This window comes from Lingula anatina, chromosome 10 (genome assembly GCF_051362555.1).
Source record: "Lingula anatina isolate TDL-2025a chromosome 10, LinAna3.0, whole genome shotgun sequence".
NCBI classification, from domain to species: domain Eukaryota; kingdom Metazoa; phylum Brachiopoda; class Lingulata; order Lingulida; family Lingulidae; genus Lingula; species Lingula anatina.
Genome location: NC_141776.1, coordinates 7,641,007 through 7,656,636, shown reverse-complemented (window position 1 = coordinate 7,656,636; position 15,630 = coordinate 7,641,007). Strand labels below are relative to the sequence as shown.

The following is a 15,630-nucleotide window of genomic DNA, read 5'->3' as shown; positions in this document are numbered from 1 at the left end:
CCTGAAGAATCTTGTTAATCGTAACTGGAAGATCTCCATCTCTTAAAACTCGGACCTACTACAGTTTAGAGACGTGCAGACAAGCACGTTCCCATCCTAATGCATTTTCTACGTGTTAAACTTGTAATTATGTAACTGCAATCGTGGATATTGGAATAAAAACTGTTAGCTCGCATAAAAAGACCGTGATATTTATCCACATCTTCATGCCAGCGCGTGACCCGCTGTTTCATGACCTCTACAATGTAGGTCTCCAGGGTGACGTCCTTGAGGGGGCGCTCAAACGGGCAAGCCTTTTGCACGCGCATTGAAAATAAGTCCCCGTGGCAACTGCAGCTACGCACGCGAGGTGTGTCATTTCGTACGTTGATCCGTTGCGCAATCGCCTTAATTTATTCAACTTTTGCCAGGCGTTGCGTACTTCTTTAAGAAAAAAATGTCTTAATACGAAATGCAAAAATCGGACGGAGCATACGCGCACTTCCCAGCAAATAGCGCCTAGCGAATGGGGACACCAACCCCACCCTGGCCTCGGTGGACACTCGCTTCCCTACTGTCAGCATGCCTCTGCTGTTTTTAGAAACTCAGGTGAAGCTTAGGGTGCATTCCCAGAGATTTAGATCGGTCCAGAGATTTAGATTTAGATCGACCTAACTCCCTGGGGGTTTACGCTAAATTGCAGTCAGCTGAGCGCGCACCATAGTTAATTACCCCCTTACAGCTTTTAGTGGGCGGGGCACACGCTAAATCCGGCTAAGCTGACAGTAATCTAGTGAGACTCCCCACAGGGATAGATCGATCTAAAATCTATGGGAATGGGGTCTTAGGGAGCATTCAGATTAAGTTGATCACAGACAAACAAACAGACCCGCGGATCAGATATGGCCGACCCACTTGATAGCTTGTCGCGGGATCCCCTCATAGACACTAAATAGATTCCCTCGGGGATAATGCGGCAAGCTGTCAAATGGGGCGGCCAAATTTGGTCCTCGGATCTGTTAGACCGCGGATCAACTTTGGCTGTGAATGCGGCCATAGCCCTGGCTATCGCGGCGTAAGCTCTACTTTTGGTGGACAGGGCAGGGGGTATATCTCCTGTCTAGAAATTGGAATAAAATTGGAATAAAATTCATTTTGTGAAGCACCTTTGTACACATAGGAACATGCAAACGCAAACAAACGTGCTAATGTGTAACATTATGGGCGTAAAAAGATGTAAAGGAAAAATGATATTTTTATGTTTCTAAATGGAAGAGTGTGCGTGTCACTATTCACTTTAGTTTTATCTCCGTCGCGAGATTAAAATCTATTTCACGTTGTATTTTCACTGAACACAGAGCTATCACAGTGTTTTATGAGATTGTTACAACCGAACCGATGTTGGCGGCACCCTCTCAGATGATTAGTCAGTAATTTTGTTCTATTTCTGTTGAAACGAAGCTTGTAATTCCTTGGGAAACAAGGTGGCGATCGACCGGAGCTGCACGCACGCGGCGCGAGTCCTGTTGACTCCCAACGCTAGTCTAGCTGTCTCCCGTACACTACAGCTACAGCAGCAGCACTGATTTGTTAAAACTCCCTTTGCACTGGACGGCGTCCTTTCTGAGAGAAAAAAACTTCTTTACGTGCCGACAACTGGTGGCTGATCATTGAGCATTCATTCTGCAACCAAAGCGATGTTTGTGTCTCCTTTCTACGATGCCAGTTTCATGGTCGCACAAAGGACACCGTAAAATGTAAAGGGGGTTTAACAAGCTTTTGTCAGGTCTACATTTTTGGTTTAATCATTAATTTTACTGTATTGTTTTATTTGGACAATTTCCCGCGCAAAATTGCTGTTCCTTGTTTCCAATAAGGTCCTGTAAAAGTTGAACGCACGTACTGTACTGAGAGAATTCAAGGTGCACAGTGTAACTTTTTCTTGCAAAAACACTCATACTTAACAAATCTCCTAAGGTAAACGTTATTTTCACCGTCCTACCAACCTTTGGTCCTTCTAATTATTCCCGCAATTTTTGCAGCATTAATTCACAGCATTTATCTTTTAAAAATGACACACTGCATTACTTGTCTTCAGATAAGTCCAAAAGAATATTGGTTTGTGTAGTTAAGGCCCGACTGCTCCTGATTCAAGAGACAACGTGTGAACATTAATAATCAGGGAAGGAATGATCAATTCAGTATGTAAACATTTGTATCATTTATTTACTTTTCTTTGAATAGTTTAAAAACAATATTTTTCTTCACCTTCCCTGTCCAAATAATGTTTATCTTTTGTTATTTCGAGTGGAAGTTTATATACGTGGCTTTAGAATGTGTTTCTAGCCTCCACTACTAATTTTTATGACTTTATAAATGACATTTGAAATTTGTGTATGAAAATGTAAATTCAATTTTTGTGCAATCCTTTCTCTCTCTCTCTCTCTTTCTCACACACACACACACACACACACACACACACACACACATGAACGCGTACATGGATATTCCGTGCGGCTGTGGACTTAACTACTCCCCATCACAAATCCCCAGTGGCAGTTTGAGATGCCTGTCGTTTATTTCAGTTCCACATCTTGAGTATGACATGCCGTGTATCCCAGCCTCTCCCTGTCTCCACAAGTACACAAAGTTCGGGGACTGTTTAAAACGCCACGGGCGTCGTTAACGCCCTTGCGGAGGACTTTCAACACCGTCCTCTATCAGGGCCTGGGTGTATTGCTTACCGGCCCCGTGCTGAGTAATGGATAGCGGAAAAGACGAAGCAGAGATCCTCCAAGGATTCAAAAGCAATCAAATCTTAACGCATTTATTCGAATGAATAGGGACCTTTCTCCGCCCCACACTAGCCGGCTGATTGGTTTGCACGTGCGACGGGGTGTAATATTAGGGTAAAATCGCGTGCGAATGGCGCGAGTAACGCACCGTGCCAGCCCTGCGTGGCGCGCGTACAGGCGTCGTGGGACTCGGAGAGAGATTGACGTGTCCGGGAGAGGGGCAGGGCTCCCACCTTAGAACACAAACTACAGAAAGGACCCGTGGCAGAATAGAGGGAGACGGCAGTCGGTCTGAAATGGCGTGGCTAAACGGTATCGGCAATCAATAGAAGAAAGATTTGAGATTTCTCAAAACAGTTAATTAAAGACGTATATGGTATAAGGTGTCTTTAAAAGCGGAGTGGAAAAACAATAATCATTATCCCCTCTGTTTGTCACGCGAATAGCAAAAACTGTTGATGTCGAACACATATGAAGGCCACGGCATGTCACCACACGCACAGGGAAAATTCAACTGGTGTGAAACTTCAATCCCCCCAAAATATCCGATATTCAAACTAAGACATATTTTATCACGAAGATGTTGTTCCTCATCATATCACTGAATTATGAAATCAGGATTTAACTGTTCTTGATATGATTTGGTATTATGTGTGTGTTGATTATGAATACTAATCTTTAAAAAATATGCTTTTTGCCAATATCATCATCATTGTAAAGTCTATTGAACAGAATTGGATTGAAAATTTTAAATAAAGATTATTATTATTATTATTATTATTATTATTATATCCTGACCTCTTCAGTAAATTATATCTACAAACGATTGTGATATATCCGTATTATACGCCATCAAAAACATTTTCCTGGGCTGGACTGGCCCCGATGATGTGTCATGAGAACACCAACAAAACTACAGACATATGCCATCAAAATTGTGTAAAAAGTTGTTTGATCCTAACTGAAATGTAGCAGCCACCTGACGGAGGCTGCAGCCGTCTAGAGAAAGTCTGTCAGGTAAGAGTTTACAAAACACTTAATTTCCCGCATTTGTTTTTGAAAGATTATTTTTGGACTGAAGCGACGTGGATCTTAAAAGATATCCAGTCAAAATTTAAATCTGCCACAGGTGATGATATCAAGTAGACATATTGACTGAAATGTTGTTGTTGTATTGAATTTCAGTGAATGGGTTTTAGAACTTGAAATAGAATGTTGTACAGTGGCTCCGTTTCTTTATCAAGCCCGTGGAATAGCTTCCTGCACTTCTTCATACTGTGGATAAGAGGGACTTCTACAACATAGTCTATCTGCTTAAAACACCATTTATACCTCATCGTTCCCTTGGTCAGTCTTTAACCTTAGGAATCCCTCCCTTAGATCCACCGCGTTCCAATTTTTTGGGAACTGCTACATTCAAATATCTTAAACCAGACTACATTAAAATATCTTTAACATTTCTGAATCACATGTAACGCCAATCAAGTACGTACACAACTTAACGCTTGCGGACACACAATAAGTCTATGTATCAATAAGGGCATTACACATCCAAAACCAATATAGAGGTGCATTTCACATGCTCAAGTAACAAAAAATTAAACTGAATGAATTCGAAGTTGTATTCAAATTTTCAAAACATTTATGTGTATGGAACAAAAATTCAAGGCTGTCTCAATAGTAGCCTATATCTACATTTATGATATTCAGTGATAAGCAAACTAAAGTCACTCAAAAAACAAAAATTAACTGCTCTATACAAACTATTATTATAATTTTGTACAACGTTATACTTGCAGGAGATAAATTAAAGAACAAAACCAGTGATGATTGAATTTTCAATGTGAGTAAAATGTTTCCACAGGTGGACGTTTTGCATTTGTGACAGTCACGTATGTTCCTTTTTGGGGTTAGACGATGAATTATTTTTCTATTATTCATGGTTCCAGGTGAGTGAAACTTTAATAAAAACAACTTTATGAGGGACGCTCAAATAATCAAACATAGTTTGTAATCTGTGAAATAAATGTTTTTGACAGAATGCCTGTGACCTCATTTGGACATCTATATTGGGTTTGGGTGTACTATGTGTTTTAATTAGTTAGCATGGTTCCCAATCACTGCACATGACACTCTGAAATCGAATACGTGGAAGCTGATTTGTTCGAAAAAATGAATAAAAACACATCAACGGGTAGTTAGGAGAACTTCATTGAGCGAAACACAGCTCAATTTTCTTTCATTTTTTTTCAAATATTCACAGTTATTACAAGCAAGTTAAGCCTTTATGCAAAGCAGTTGAAATTCCCTATAATGCGGAGTTTTTGCATGATTATTGAAAACAGCGACGAGGGGGCAAACATGAAACATTTTTACACCTTATTAATCTTCTCTGAGGCAAGACCTTTACCACCGTTCTTCCACTGGAACTATGACCCTACTGCCGCCGGCGTCAGCACACGTCCCAATGTGCAACTTCCCACAATCTCAAGCGTGCAAGACGAACGCTGAGAAACCCACAAATAACGTTCCGAGTCCCAGTCCGCTCAAGATCGTGAAATGAATTCTAGGAACGCTCAGCGCTGCAGGCGACGCCGGGTTGAGAGAGCGCTCCTGAGACCGCGAGCTTGTAGGAAAGGCTGTAGTGGTGTAGGGGAGCCCTGTTGGGCCGCGTGGCCCGAGGCGCGTGCCAAACGACGCGCTTACATGCTGCTCTGCCGGCTAATGCTGGGATCGCGTGAACAGCGAGTCCCTCGGCGTCTCGTACCTTAGACGCGGTAGCAGCCTCAATGGAGGCATATTTCTCGCTCTTACACCACCATATACATGCGTTGGGTAATTACACACCAAAATTAATCTTTACTTTAATCAAAACAGAAAAAGGCTGGCGCAAGGTTGATGAATTTGTTTATTTAAAACTCATTGAATATTCACTGCGACGTTTCTTTTATTCACGTTAATCGCGCTTGTAATCAGTAGAGATCTTTCCAAGTTAATTTCCTTCGTTGAAAATTTCCCAGACGAAAAGATTTCGACAAAATCATCATGAGGAAAGGCAGCAGGCATGCACAGAAAACATTTACAATGTCGTTCGTTTAGAGAGAGAGAGAGAGAGAGAGAGAGAGAGAGAGAGAGAGCAAGAAAGAGAGAGAGACAGCGTTGTTTTTTATTTGTTTTCCCAATTCCTTATTGCTCTTTACATGTCAGGACGAATTCTTTTCTATATATAAATCCAATAAATAAATACAGCATACCCCATGCATACGATAGTTCACAGAATTGTGGCCCTCACCGCCTCCAACTTCTGCTACCTACGATAAGGGTGCAAAGGAGGGCGTACTCAGGACTGTCGTTTTTTTTTTTTTTTTTTTTTTTCTGAACTGTTTATCTGTCTATCCTTATATACATTCAGCACAGAGCATTTTAGCAAGACATGGGTCCATTTATGCTATTACCAATACATCATAAGCTGAACTTTCTAAGTCTGTATTTATGTTTAATTTGTGATTGAAGGACATCAAATACGCGGCTTTGAAATGTGAGGCATGTCCGAATCTATATGTTATTTATGAAATTAATGCACGCCAATAAATTACATCAGTTGTATGCGGGTGCATTCGTATTATTTTTCGGGCATTGTATAAGAGACCCTTTTTACACAAACTATTGCATTAATTTATATCACATCTCAATGATAAATCATGCTTATTCTCCTGGGTGGATACTCGTGACAAATCGTACCTTTGTCTTTCTAACCTGCCAATGCCATCTTAGCCTGCCAGCGCTACCCGCGTGCGGTGTACGTACTCACGTATTCACAATATTATATTGCCTGGTGTCAGCGCTGGAGTCGCGGAGAGCCAGGAGTCGCCAGTTGCTGTGGAACCAGACACGCCGTGCTCGTCTTAGTCTGATGGTCACCTGCATGCAGTAAATCATTGTGCAATAGACTTTTTATAGAAAACGTACTACCAAGAGCACACAAATATCGAACGCAAGTCTTATGTATAATTGTTTGTAAATGGCATATTACTCGTTTGCGGTTACACACCAGTTTATTTGTTTACTGTGATCGAACTTGATTATTTTACGCCTTTCCTTCACTATTTTATATGTTAAGGTGCTAAGTAAATTGTATCTTTTTAATTAAGCAATTGATCTTTTCGAACCATAATACGAGATTTACATTGCCAATTAATCATATTGTTTTAGCTTCTAACACTGTGGAAGATATCTATGTCCATTTCCAATTTAATTTGTTTCCTTTTAATTCAACACGGGTTTATATTATGAGTATATATACATGTAGGATTGAATTGGGAAGTTTTAAATGCTTGCAAATTGGGATATTTGTAATCTACTTTAAATTAATAACTGTCCTAATAATTTTATTTAGTTGTTATTTTCAGTTGTCTCTCGTGTGATGATATTTGTTAATGCTACAACCCAGAACTCTCCAAATGTTGTTTAATAAGAATTACAGAGTTTTAAAACATTTGCACGTCAAAGAAAAAGGCAGTTTGATCGGTTATACGTGTACAAGTTTGAGTCAGTTCATGCGGAGCTGTAGGTATGTCCCACAGCAACTTTTTACTAAATTGCATTTAAACTCTAATAATCTCAAACAAAAATCAAAAATTGCAAGAAATGATAAAGATCCCTTTCATTTTTATTTTCATACATTTATCGTAGCTCAGCGGTGAACGGGGTAGAAATTGTTTTGATAAAAAACACATGCAAGCCGACAGCCATTGTGCCGCTATCATTGTGCGAGGAACCGCCGCCTTAATTAACACTCCGGTTGTCTCTCCCTCCCTTCCCTCCGCCTTTCTCCCATATGTTGTGATCAATGGAGAAAGAAGGTGAGCTGGTCGTTAGCAAGCATCATCCATCTTCTGCGACTCGCACGCCAATATGCTCTCTAGTTAATTAAGACAATTAAATGACTAATCAGACGCCTGATTATGACGATATCGGCCGCGATATCACGCGTACAAAAACAATCAAACACCAATCACCCTCTCGCCAGACCCAGTCACGCAATCTGCCGTATAATACACATCAACGCGCACACGACCCGCAGACGACAGCGTTCACCTAGCAGACGACAGCGTTCACCTTGCAGACGACACACACGGATGACCCGTGGCGGGAAAATACATAATCAAGCGTTAAAATCTTTTGCTCCTCCAAGGACCTGTCTTAATTGATTGGGCGTGTTTAGTTTTGGTCTTTTATTCAAGCCGGAAGAATGTTTATGCCACTTAATTTGAGGTGAGTTTTTTCAAGCCACTTTTTTCTGATAAAACCCAGCAGGACATTTTCGGAACGCTGTGCATTAAAAGCTCAAGGGGTCACTTACGGGAGCAAAATTCTCCATAAAACGAATAATGACTTTTGGTAGTTTTTCTCATTGTCAAATGTCAACTTTAACTTGTTAATTTAATCAAAGATCTCATTCAATACTTCGTTGACCCGACTGCGTTTAACACTTTTTGTCTATCATTGGCCACTCCTTGGCCACCTTGCGCCGTGAAATTTGAATATTAACAGCATTTTGTGTCTAAGTCATCTAATGGTTATCAACATCAGAAATTACTTTATTTTGATATCAAAACGGTTTCACGACCTCTGAAATCTTAAATATCCTCATTTCAACTATAACTTTAAAATTTGTTTTTATCACGTACACAAAGCTTTGGATAGTTTCTTATATACATTTGAATGATCAGTCCAAGGTCCCTTATTGGATTTCTTTGTCTATTGCAGCAAGAGGGTAATAGAATAACAAAATAATTTTAAAAATCTATCAACTATTAAGACGTGCTCTTGTTGTAAATACTCACACGTAGAATTCACCGATGATTTTAAAGCAGTAGTAAATTTCATTATAATTCATTAATGAGTAGGCAATTGCTTTTTTCCTAAGGAACATCAAATAAACGGGAGCATTCTTTGATTAGTGATATTTTGTCAATGCCCACAACTAGTTGCAGTTAGCGTTATCAGGATTAGATTGAACCTTTCACCTGTTAGATAGCGCATGATAATCGTACAGATAGGTAAAAATTATGATGTTTTTCGCCGGCCAGTTATGCGTATTAAACAGAATGGTCATGATATATGATATATAATATGCACTTCTTAGCGTTACGAGCGTTTCACACGGATCGGTTAAAAATTACCCACCAGAGGAATATGGACTCGGTGCAATGTTGATCTATTGTATCTCTTTTCTTCCTTTCCCTTTATTTATTATTTGTTTAAATGTTTGGTTTTGTTGTGGGGAAAAACAGATAACGGACAAGTATTACAAAGAAACGGAGCACTAACGCTTTCGACTAATTCAGCGTTTAAATTGGAAAAAAACGATATATTGCACCGATCATAATGGGTTATTACTTAAACATTGTCCGTATATCTAATCCAGAAAATAACTATAACTTATCTACATGATAGGTATTCACGGCACTAATACGGCATTGATATAATCCGAGGTGTTCCCACAGACAGCCATCGATAAAAAATACATACCACGTAACACGTGAGAGAGCAGGAGGCTGCTATCTTGTAGTCTAAATAACATAATTCTAACAGGTGCCACAGGTTACCGACGGAGTCTCTTATACATTTGATTCAATGCACAATATAATATGTTTTTTAGAATTACAATAATTAAATGATACAAACTTAAAGCAGTTTAAGTGTTTAAAAACAATTATCATAAAAAAAACACTTTTAAAAGGTGAGTTTTTAGGGAGACTTTTAAATTGTAGTAGTTAATATCAACTATGATATAAAAAACGGTTTATTCCAAAATTTTGGGGCATAAACAGTAAAAAGTTCTGTCAACATAAAATTGATCACATTGTCTCTCTATTTCACAGTAGCTTAGTATAAAATTGTTGTAAAAAGAGAGTTTCTATTTTCCCTTTGTGGTTCCTACTGATGACTAAGATGTGCAAAGTAAATTGGTGTATTTTCTTTTAAAAATCTTTAAAATATACACAAGGCTTTGATTAAATTCTTTTTCGGGTTTGGAACACATGTTGTTCTTTTAAGACCGGAGTAATATGATCAAACTTTTATTAATTTTTAACTGATATTTTTTTTATTCTGATAAGCCAGGCGTTAGTTATCATCATCAAAAACGTTCGAGGTGGACCACTGTGGCCCTCCAACGGGCGTTTTTCATACTATTTGTAATATGAGATTATGTTGTCTACTTACAGATGGCCGTTCATGTACGCCAACCCGGGGGTGAGCTGGCCCCGGGGGTACCTCACTACGGGGGTGGAGGGGTCCCTTCCCCTGGCACCCAAACCTATCTACAGCGGCGGGATAACGCTATCCAAAGACGCCGCCTCTGAAGCTGACGACCCACCAGTGTCCGACCACGAGGAAGCTCCGGACATCGACAAGAAACTCAAAGTGGACACAGGCAATAGTAAAATAGGAAAGGGTGTCGAACCCGGGAAAGATAAAGTAAAGAAAGAAAATTTAGAAGAAAGCTCAGGTGGTCGTTCAAGCGAGGTTGGGATGGACGCAGATGAAGACAAAGATGGCGTTGTCATAGCTACAAACCAGAAAAAGAGCGAGGACGTCGCAGCGAGCGCTGAGGACAGTAAAGTTATCGAGAGACAGAGCAAGGCTGAAGATGGTGGTCTTGGAGTCCCTTTGATGAACTCTTTACCGTTCTTCTTGCAACAACCCTCGGCGTTCAGTCTGGCGCAGCTGCAGCAAGCCATGCGATCTGGAAACCGTGGAATGGAGTTCTTTCCGCCCTGGCCGCCGGCCGCCGCGCTCTTCTTCGGGGATTATCGCCGCCTGGGGCGTTCCCCCTACGGCAAGAAGTACTACAACTGCCCGCAGTGCCGTTATATGACGGACAGAAAAAACAACTTGAAGCGACACGTATCCACCATGCACCAAGAGTGCGACAAGCTTCTCGATTGCTGTGGACTCATGTTTAAAAACAAGGCGTCGCTGCGAGATCACGTGCTGATCTTCCACAGGAACGGGTATATGTGCCGTTTTTGTGGAAGAAATTTCTGTCGAAAGGCCCTTCTTAAGCGTCACTTGACGGTCCACAGCGGGCAGAAGGATTACGTCTGCTCTATCTGTGACTATGCCACGTCCCACAAGAGTAACTTGGAACGCCATCGCAAGGTGCACGAGCGGCAGCTCCACGAGGCCCCTGACGACTCGCTTCCAGTTCTCGCCTTCAATCCGACGGATACTTCCTGCATGGAAAGTCCGGTAACCAGTGACAGTCGAGAAAGCTTGCCGACACCTTTTTCTCTTCACACCACGTGAACGATGATGCAGCGCTTGAACACAACATGTTGTATGAGATATATGACCAGAGAAAAAAAGAGTCGCTTGATCATTATCACTAAATATTACCACCATGAAAATTTGAAAAACAAAACCAAGATACAGTTGAGTTGGTAATCACTATTCACGTACGTTGTTAGAACCAAGAGTAAGTTTACATTGAAGTCAATTAAGTGGTAAATACTCTCAGTATATATAGACTTGAATACATTCCGTGTTAAAGGGCAGCATGTTCCATATCTTGAGGCGTTGAAGTCGGGTTTCTTTGTTATAGTAGTCAGTTTCCACGGGTTATGATGTAAAACAGAAAGGACTGTTGAAAATAACGTTTATGACGCGGCCTTGGGTCCACCAAGATATCGTTCAGTGGAGCCAGCCTATCTGTAAAGCCAGCGAATTTTGGTTTGTGGGAATACGTACTTTTTCTTTTGAAATCGCAGCCACGTGCGCCCAGAACTATTTACTTTCAAGCTCAGTTTTTCCTGTTTAAACTCTGTATGTGTTAGTCAAAGCATTTTGGAGCACGTCGTTTTATGTGTGATATATAGCATGGAATTTCCGAGGATGACCGACTGGAACCGAGGATGACCGACTGACATCTGCGCTGTGATTGGTTAATATGTAAATGTACATATGTAGTTTTAAAGATAATATTAAAAATATACTTATCACTTTTACCTATGCAGAGCCGCTTTCCAATGATAAGTAAGCTATGAGATATTTTACGTGTTTTTTCAATATTTTGTTTAATGTGCACACCATTGGAAAATAAATGGTATGAAGCAATCCGCGTTTCCAGTCATTTGCTTTAAAAACGATATAATCTGTTTAATAAGTCACATTAGGTAGCAGCCTCCTTCACAGTTAGGTTGTGCTCACCGCGCGGTGAATTTCCAATGCAGAGAGAACGCACAGCAAGGTAATAATCTAGTGTGTACTATTGGGAGTTACAATTACAAACGTTTTAGAAACTAATATTCACATATGTTATTGTCCCGTGTGATTTGATAATTTTTTTTAAATTTTGATTTACCATTTGTGCCATAAGTACCTCGTTTGAAAAAATAAGATTCATGAGTAGCTGTTCAAAAAACGAAATTCGAGATAACGAAAGACGGGCCTAGTTTTATTTTATTCAAAACGGAATGAAATTCGACAAATTGATTCTTGCCGTACCATTTGATACGTTGCTCTAAATGAGTTGACAGTGTGAAGTAAAAAATATCGAAGCGCCTCTGTGACAATTTTTATTATTATTAAAATAATAAAAGTGTAAAAAATGTAATCTTTATACAGAACGAAAGCATACTCATTTAACTAATATATTTTTCCTGCATTTTAAAATATGCAATTTTATAAGCTAAATGTTCCTCTTATTTCGGCTGTTTCTATTCTGATTGACCGATTTCTAGTGGCTTACTTCAAGAAAGGAGGAAAAGAAATCAAATAACCAAGTAATTTTTCTCGTCGCCTTGTGCTGCCATTAAAGCTTAATTAAGCGCGTAAAAAGTGCCTTACAGGTAAGATTATTGAGACTTTAGCGCTGGTCGTGTAATCGACTCGGCACGATGAGTCCCCGCTGACTGCGCGAGGCACGCCCTATGTCACCAGGCGGCAGCTTGATTGAGTGATTGCGGAGAGTAATTCATTAAATTTGTAGCGTCCTCCTAACACGTGCAACGTATTCTCTCCACTTTGGCGTTAATTGCTGATTGCTGTTGAGTTTGATGACGAGATCGCATGACACGCACACACTTCAGAGAAACGGCGACAAGAGGCCACAGACGCGGGGGTAGCTGTCATCTTTTTACTGGTCTGGTGACACAGGACATTGGAGGCAATATGGAGGAGAAACGTTTCTCTCTAGGACAAAACAAGACATTAATTTTGTTTCTCTTTCCCCTGCTGCAGCCTTCATCTCCACGCGTAGATCAGAGATACCGTTATCATGACTGCCACAGAATGCCGACCTTATATATTTGCACTCTAGAAATTAAAATGGTCTGTCCATTTCCGAAATGGCCAGTGATTTCTCCTTCCGCAACGGGTAAAGGTTCGCTATAACGTCACAAATTGCTTGTTAGTGGTGGCCTTACGTACAAGCCTTTGACACACTTCCTCCCCTCACCTCCGTGATACCATACAGCATTGTTCTGCTCGTGTACAACATTTCCTGGTTTTCATCGCACGCGCGATTTTCTCCTCGGCACCCTCAGCCAAGAATTGTAATCAAACTGAGTAACTTGTTAGGTGCTTGCTTTTATTGTGCGATCATGTCATTAAGACGCGATGGCCGCTAGGCAGGAGACGCTGAGCACGTCGCAGATTAATTGCCGTATACACAGTCCTTAATTAGCCGACTTGATGTGTTTATTTGTGTAATTTAATTCTGTTGATTTTACTGCAGGGAATTGAGCAATCTTCTGGTAGTGCCTCAATAGATCAACTGATCTATACACGTCTGGGGGGGGGGGAGCTAAAACTTTCAACTGGGAGTAGCATAATAGATCAACTGATCTATAGACAGTTATGGGGGAGATCTATAGACAGCCGGAGAGAGAGAGAGAGAATCTATAGAAAGGTATGGGGGGGGGGGGGGGGCGGGGGGGCAGGGGGGGGGGCGGGAGAGGGGTTCACCTATATTCAACTGCATACAACTATAGGAATGAGGAAAGTATCTATAGACAGCCAGCCCGACCCAGGGGTGGAAAAAAAAGAACTGTAGCTACGGAATTCAACTAGTGATGTATCACGACATAGATCTTGGACATAATTCGTTATTATGTCCAAGCATAGATCAAGTGTTGTATTATATATAGGCCCTATACAGACAGAGTGGTGGTGGTGGTGTGGGTGTCCATGGTTAATAAATAAATAAATAAATAAATAAATAAATAAAGACAATAGTTGTAGAGTGTCAATACGCTCGTCTAACTCTCTATCTTCATTCTATCAACTGTAACTTGGGGCAATCTCTTAGACTATTTAGTAAAGTAGGACTACATTTTGGAAAATTCTACACTGCATTCAGAAATCGAGCTTCTCACTTTATATTCTGCTTGTAACTTGCCAATTCTTTGACAAGTGAGAATTAACTTCATATATTCTCGGCATTCTACAGTTATCTATATAGCGTTGCTCAGGGGGGGGGGGGGGGGGGGGGAGCAGCAAAGGTAAGAAATATTGCAAAGTTGGTATCAATTCTGTGAGAAAATGCACTCATGGCCACTAGACAATCATTCAACAATCTGTTTACAAAGGTGTACTGTTTTTAGCCATCTTAGTTCATGCAAGGAGTTATAACTCCTTGGTTCATGGCAAGGGAGCTATCCCCCAGGCAAAATGAACCCACAATTTCTGACTTCTGATTGAGCAGAATCAGAATCAGAAGTTTATTGACAATCGCCCTACATCCGGGCATGATCAAATACAAATACAACGGCCATTCCACGAAAAGGGGTACAATTCCAAAACAAGAAATGCAGTGATATGAACTTTGCAAAACTGGAAAACTTTTTATATTATTTTGATGAAGAGGTATTCAGAGAGTAGTAGAAGAATTTTAACCCACACCATTACTGTATTTAAAGAAATATGAACGTGTAAACATGGTACAGTATTTTTTTCGTTACGGAGGTTAGGTAACATCTAAATTAGGTTATATTTCAATCATGCCAAAGGTCACAGGCTCCATATTTGATTCAATTATTAAGATTTTGTATGTATTCAAAATATTATTGCCCATTTAAGATTTCTCTTCAATTATAGAAAATGCGGTGCAAACACATTGATAATAAGTGGCTCGTTTTCTATAAATACAAAGCCTGAGATATTCCAATTTAAATATTTTATTAATCATTGGGGACAGACTTTCTTTTTTATCATACTATTTGTTTATGAACAAAGTGCAATCAATCTATTATGATATGAGCATTGATCAATGAGCACACACATATCCAATGTTCAAATGAAAAATGAGTAATTTCGTAACGGAGGTTAGGTCATTAATAGCGATCATATTTGTTTTGATATTTCTTAGCTTAAAGTAGACTTTATAGGCTGAATTCGGAATTTGTAGTATTACAGATACGACAAACGTTACATAATAACAAAACATTAAACCTAGATGTACATGATCGCAGCTATAGGCAGTAAAAAACAACACAATACCCGAGAAAGTTGATGTATACAATCAAGTAGGCCGACAATAGACACGTGTTTGCGGATAATTGTCCATTTAAAGTTACTGGAAGCATCTAGAAGATGTTAAAAACTATTATGTGCTACTGAAACAGTAAAATAGGGCCTAATAACCCCACAGTTCTACCTGATAAATACAAGCGTTGCTTCAATGCTTAATATATTTCGCCATATGTCTCCCGCGAAAATAACGTCTGCTACATGTACGCTAGTACTGATGTCAGCTAGTACCATTTTTCTTGCCAAGACAGTCCTGAAAACTCCTCATTTCGCTTAAAATCAGAATGATAAGTTCAAAAAGGCATCGTCAAGTGACAAA

At 40.0% G+C, this 15,630-nt stretch overlaps 1 protein-coding gene across 1 annotated transcript; it reads left to right on the top strand.

Moving 5' to 3' along the window:
• Nucleotides 1-7,886: 7,886 nt before the first annotated feature.
• Nucleotides 7,887-11,895, top strand: LOC106159599 (uncharacterized). The gene is made up of 2 exons (XM_013535910.3): nucleotides 7,887-8,048; nucleotides 10,007-11,895. The coding sequence occupies exons 1-2, from the start codon at nucleotides 8,026-8,028 to the stop codon at nucleotides 11,088-11,090; spliced, it is 1,107 nt and encodes a 368-aa protein (XP_013391364.3). The 5' UTR covers nucleotides 7,887-8,025; the 3' UTR covers nucleotides 11,091-11,895.
• The last annotated feature ends 3,735 nt before the right edge of the window (nucleotides 11,896-15,630 follow it).

Coding starts and splice junctions, on each gene's coding strand:
- LOC106159599 (XM_013535910.3), top strand. CDS start 8,026: ATGTTTATGCCACTTAATTTGAG. Junction 8,049..10,006: donor TTTATGCCACTTAATTTGAG/GTGAGTTTTTTC, acceptor GTCTACTTACAG/ATGGCCGTTCATGTACGCCA.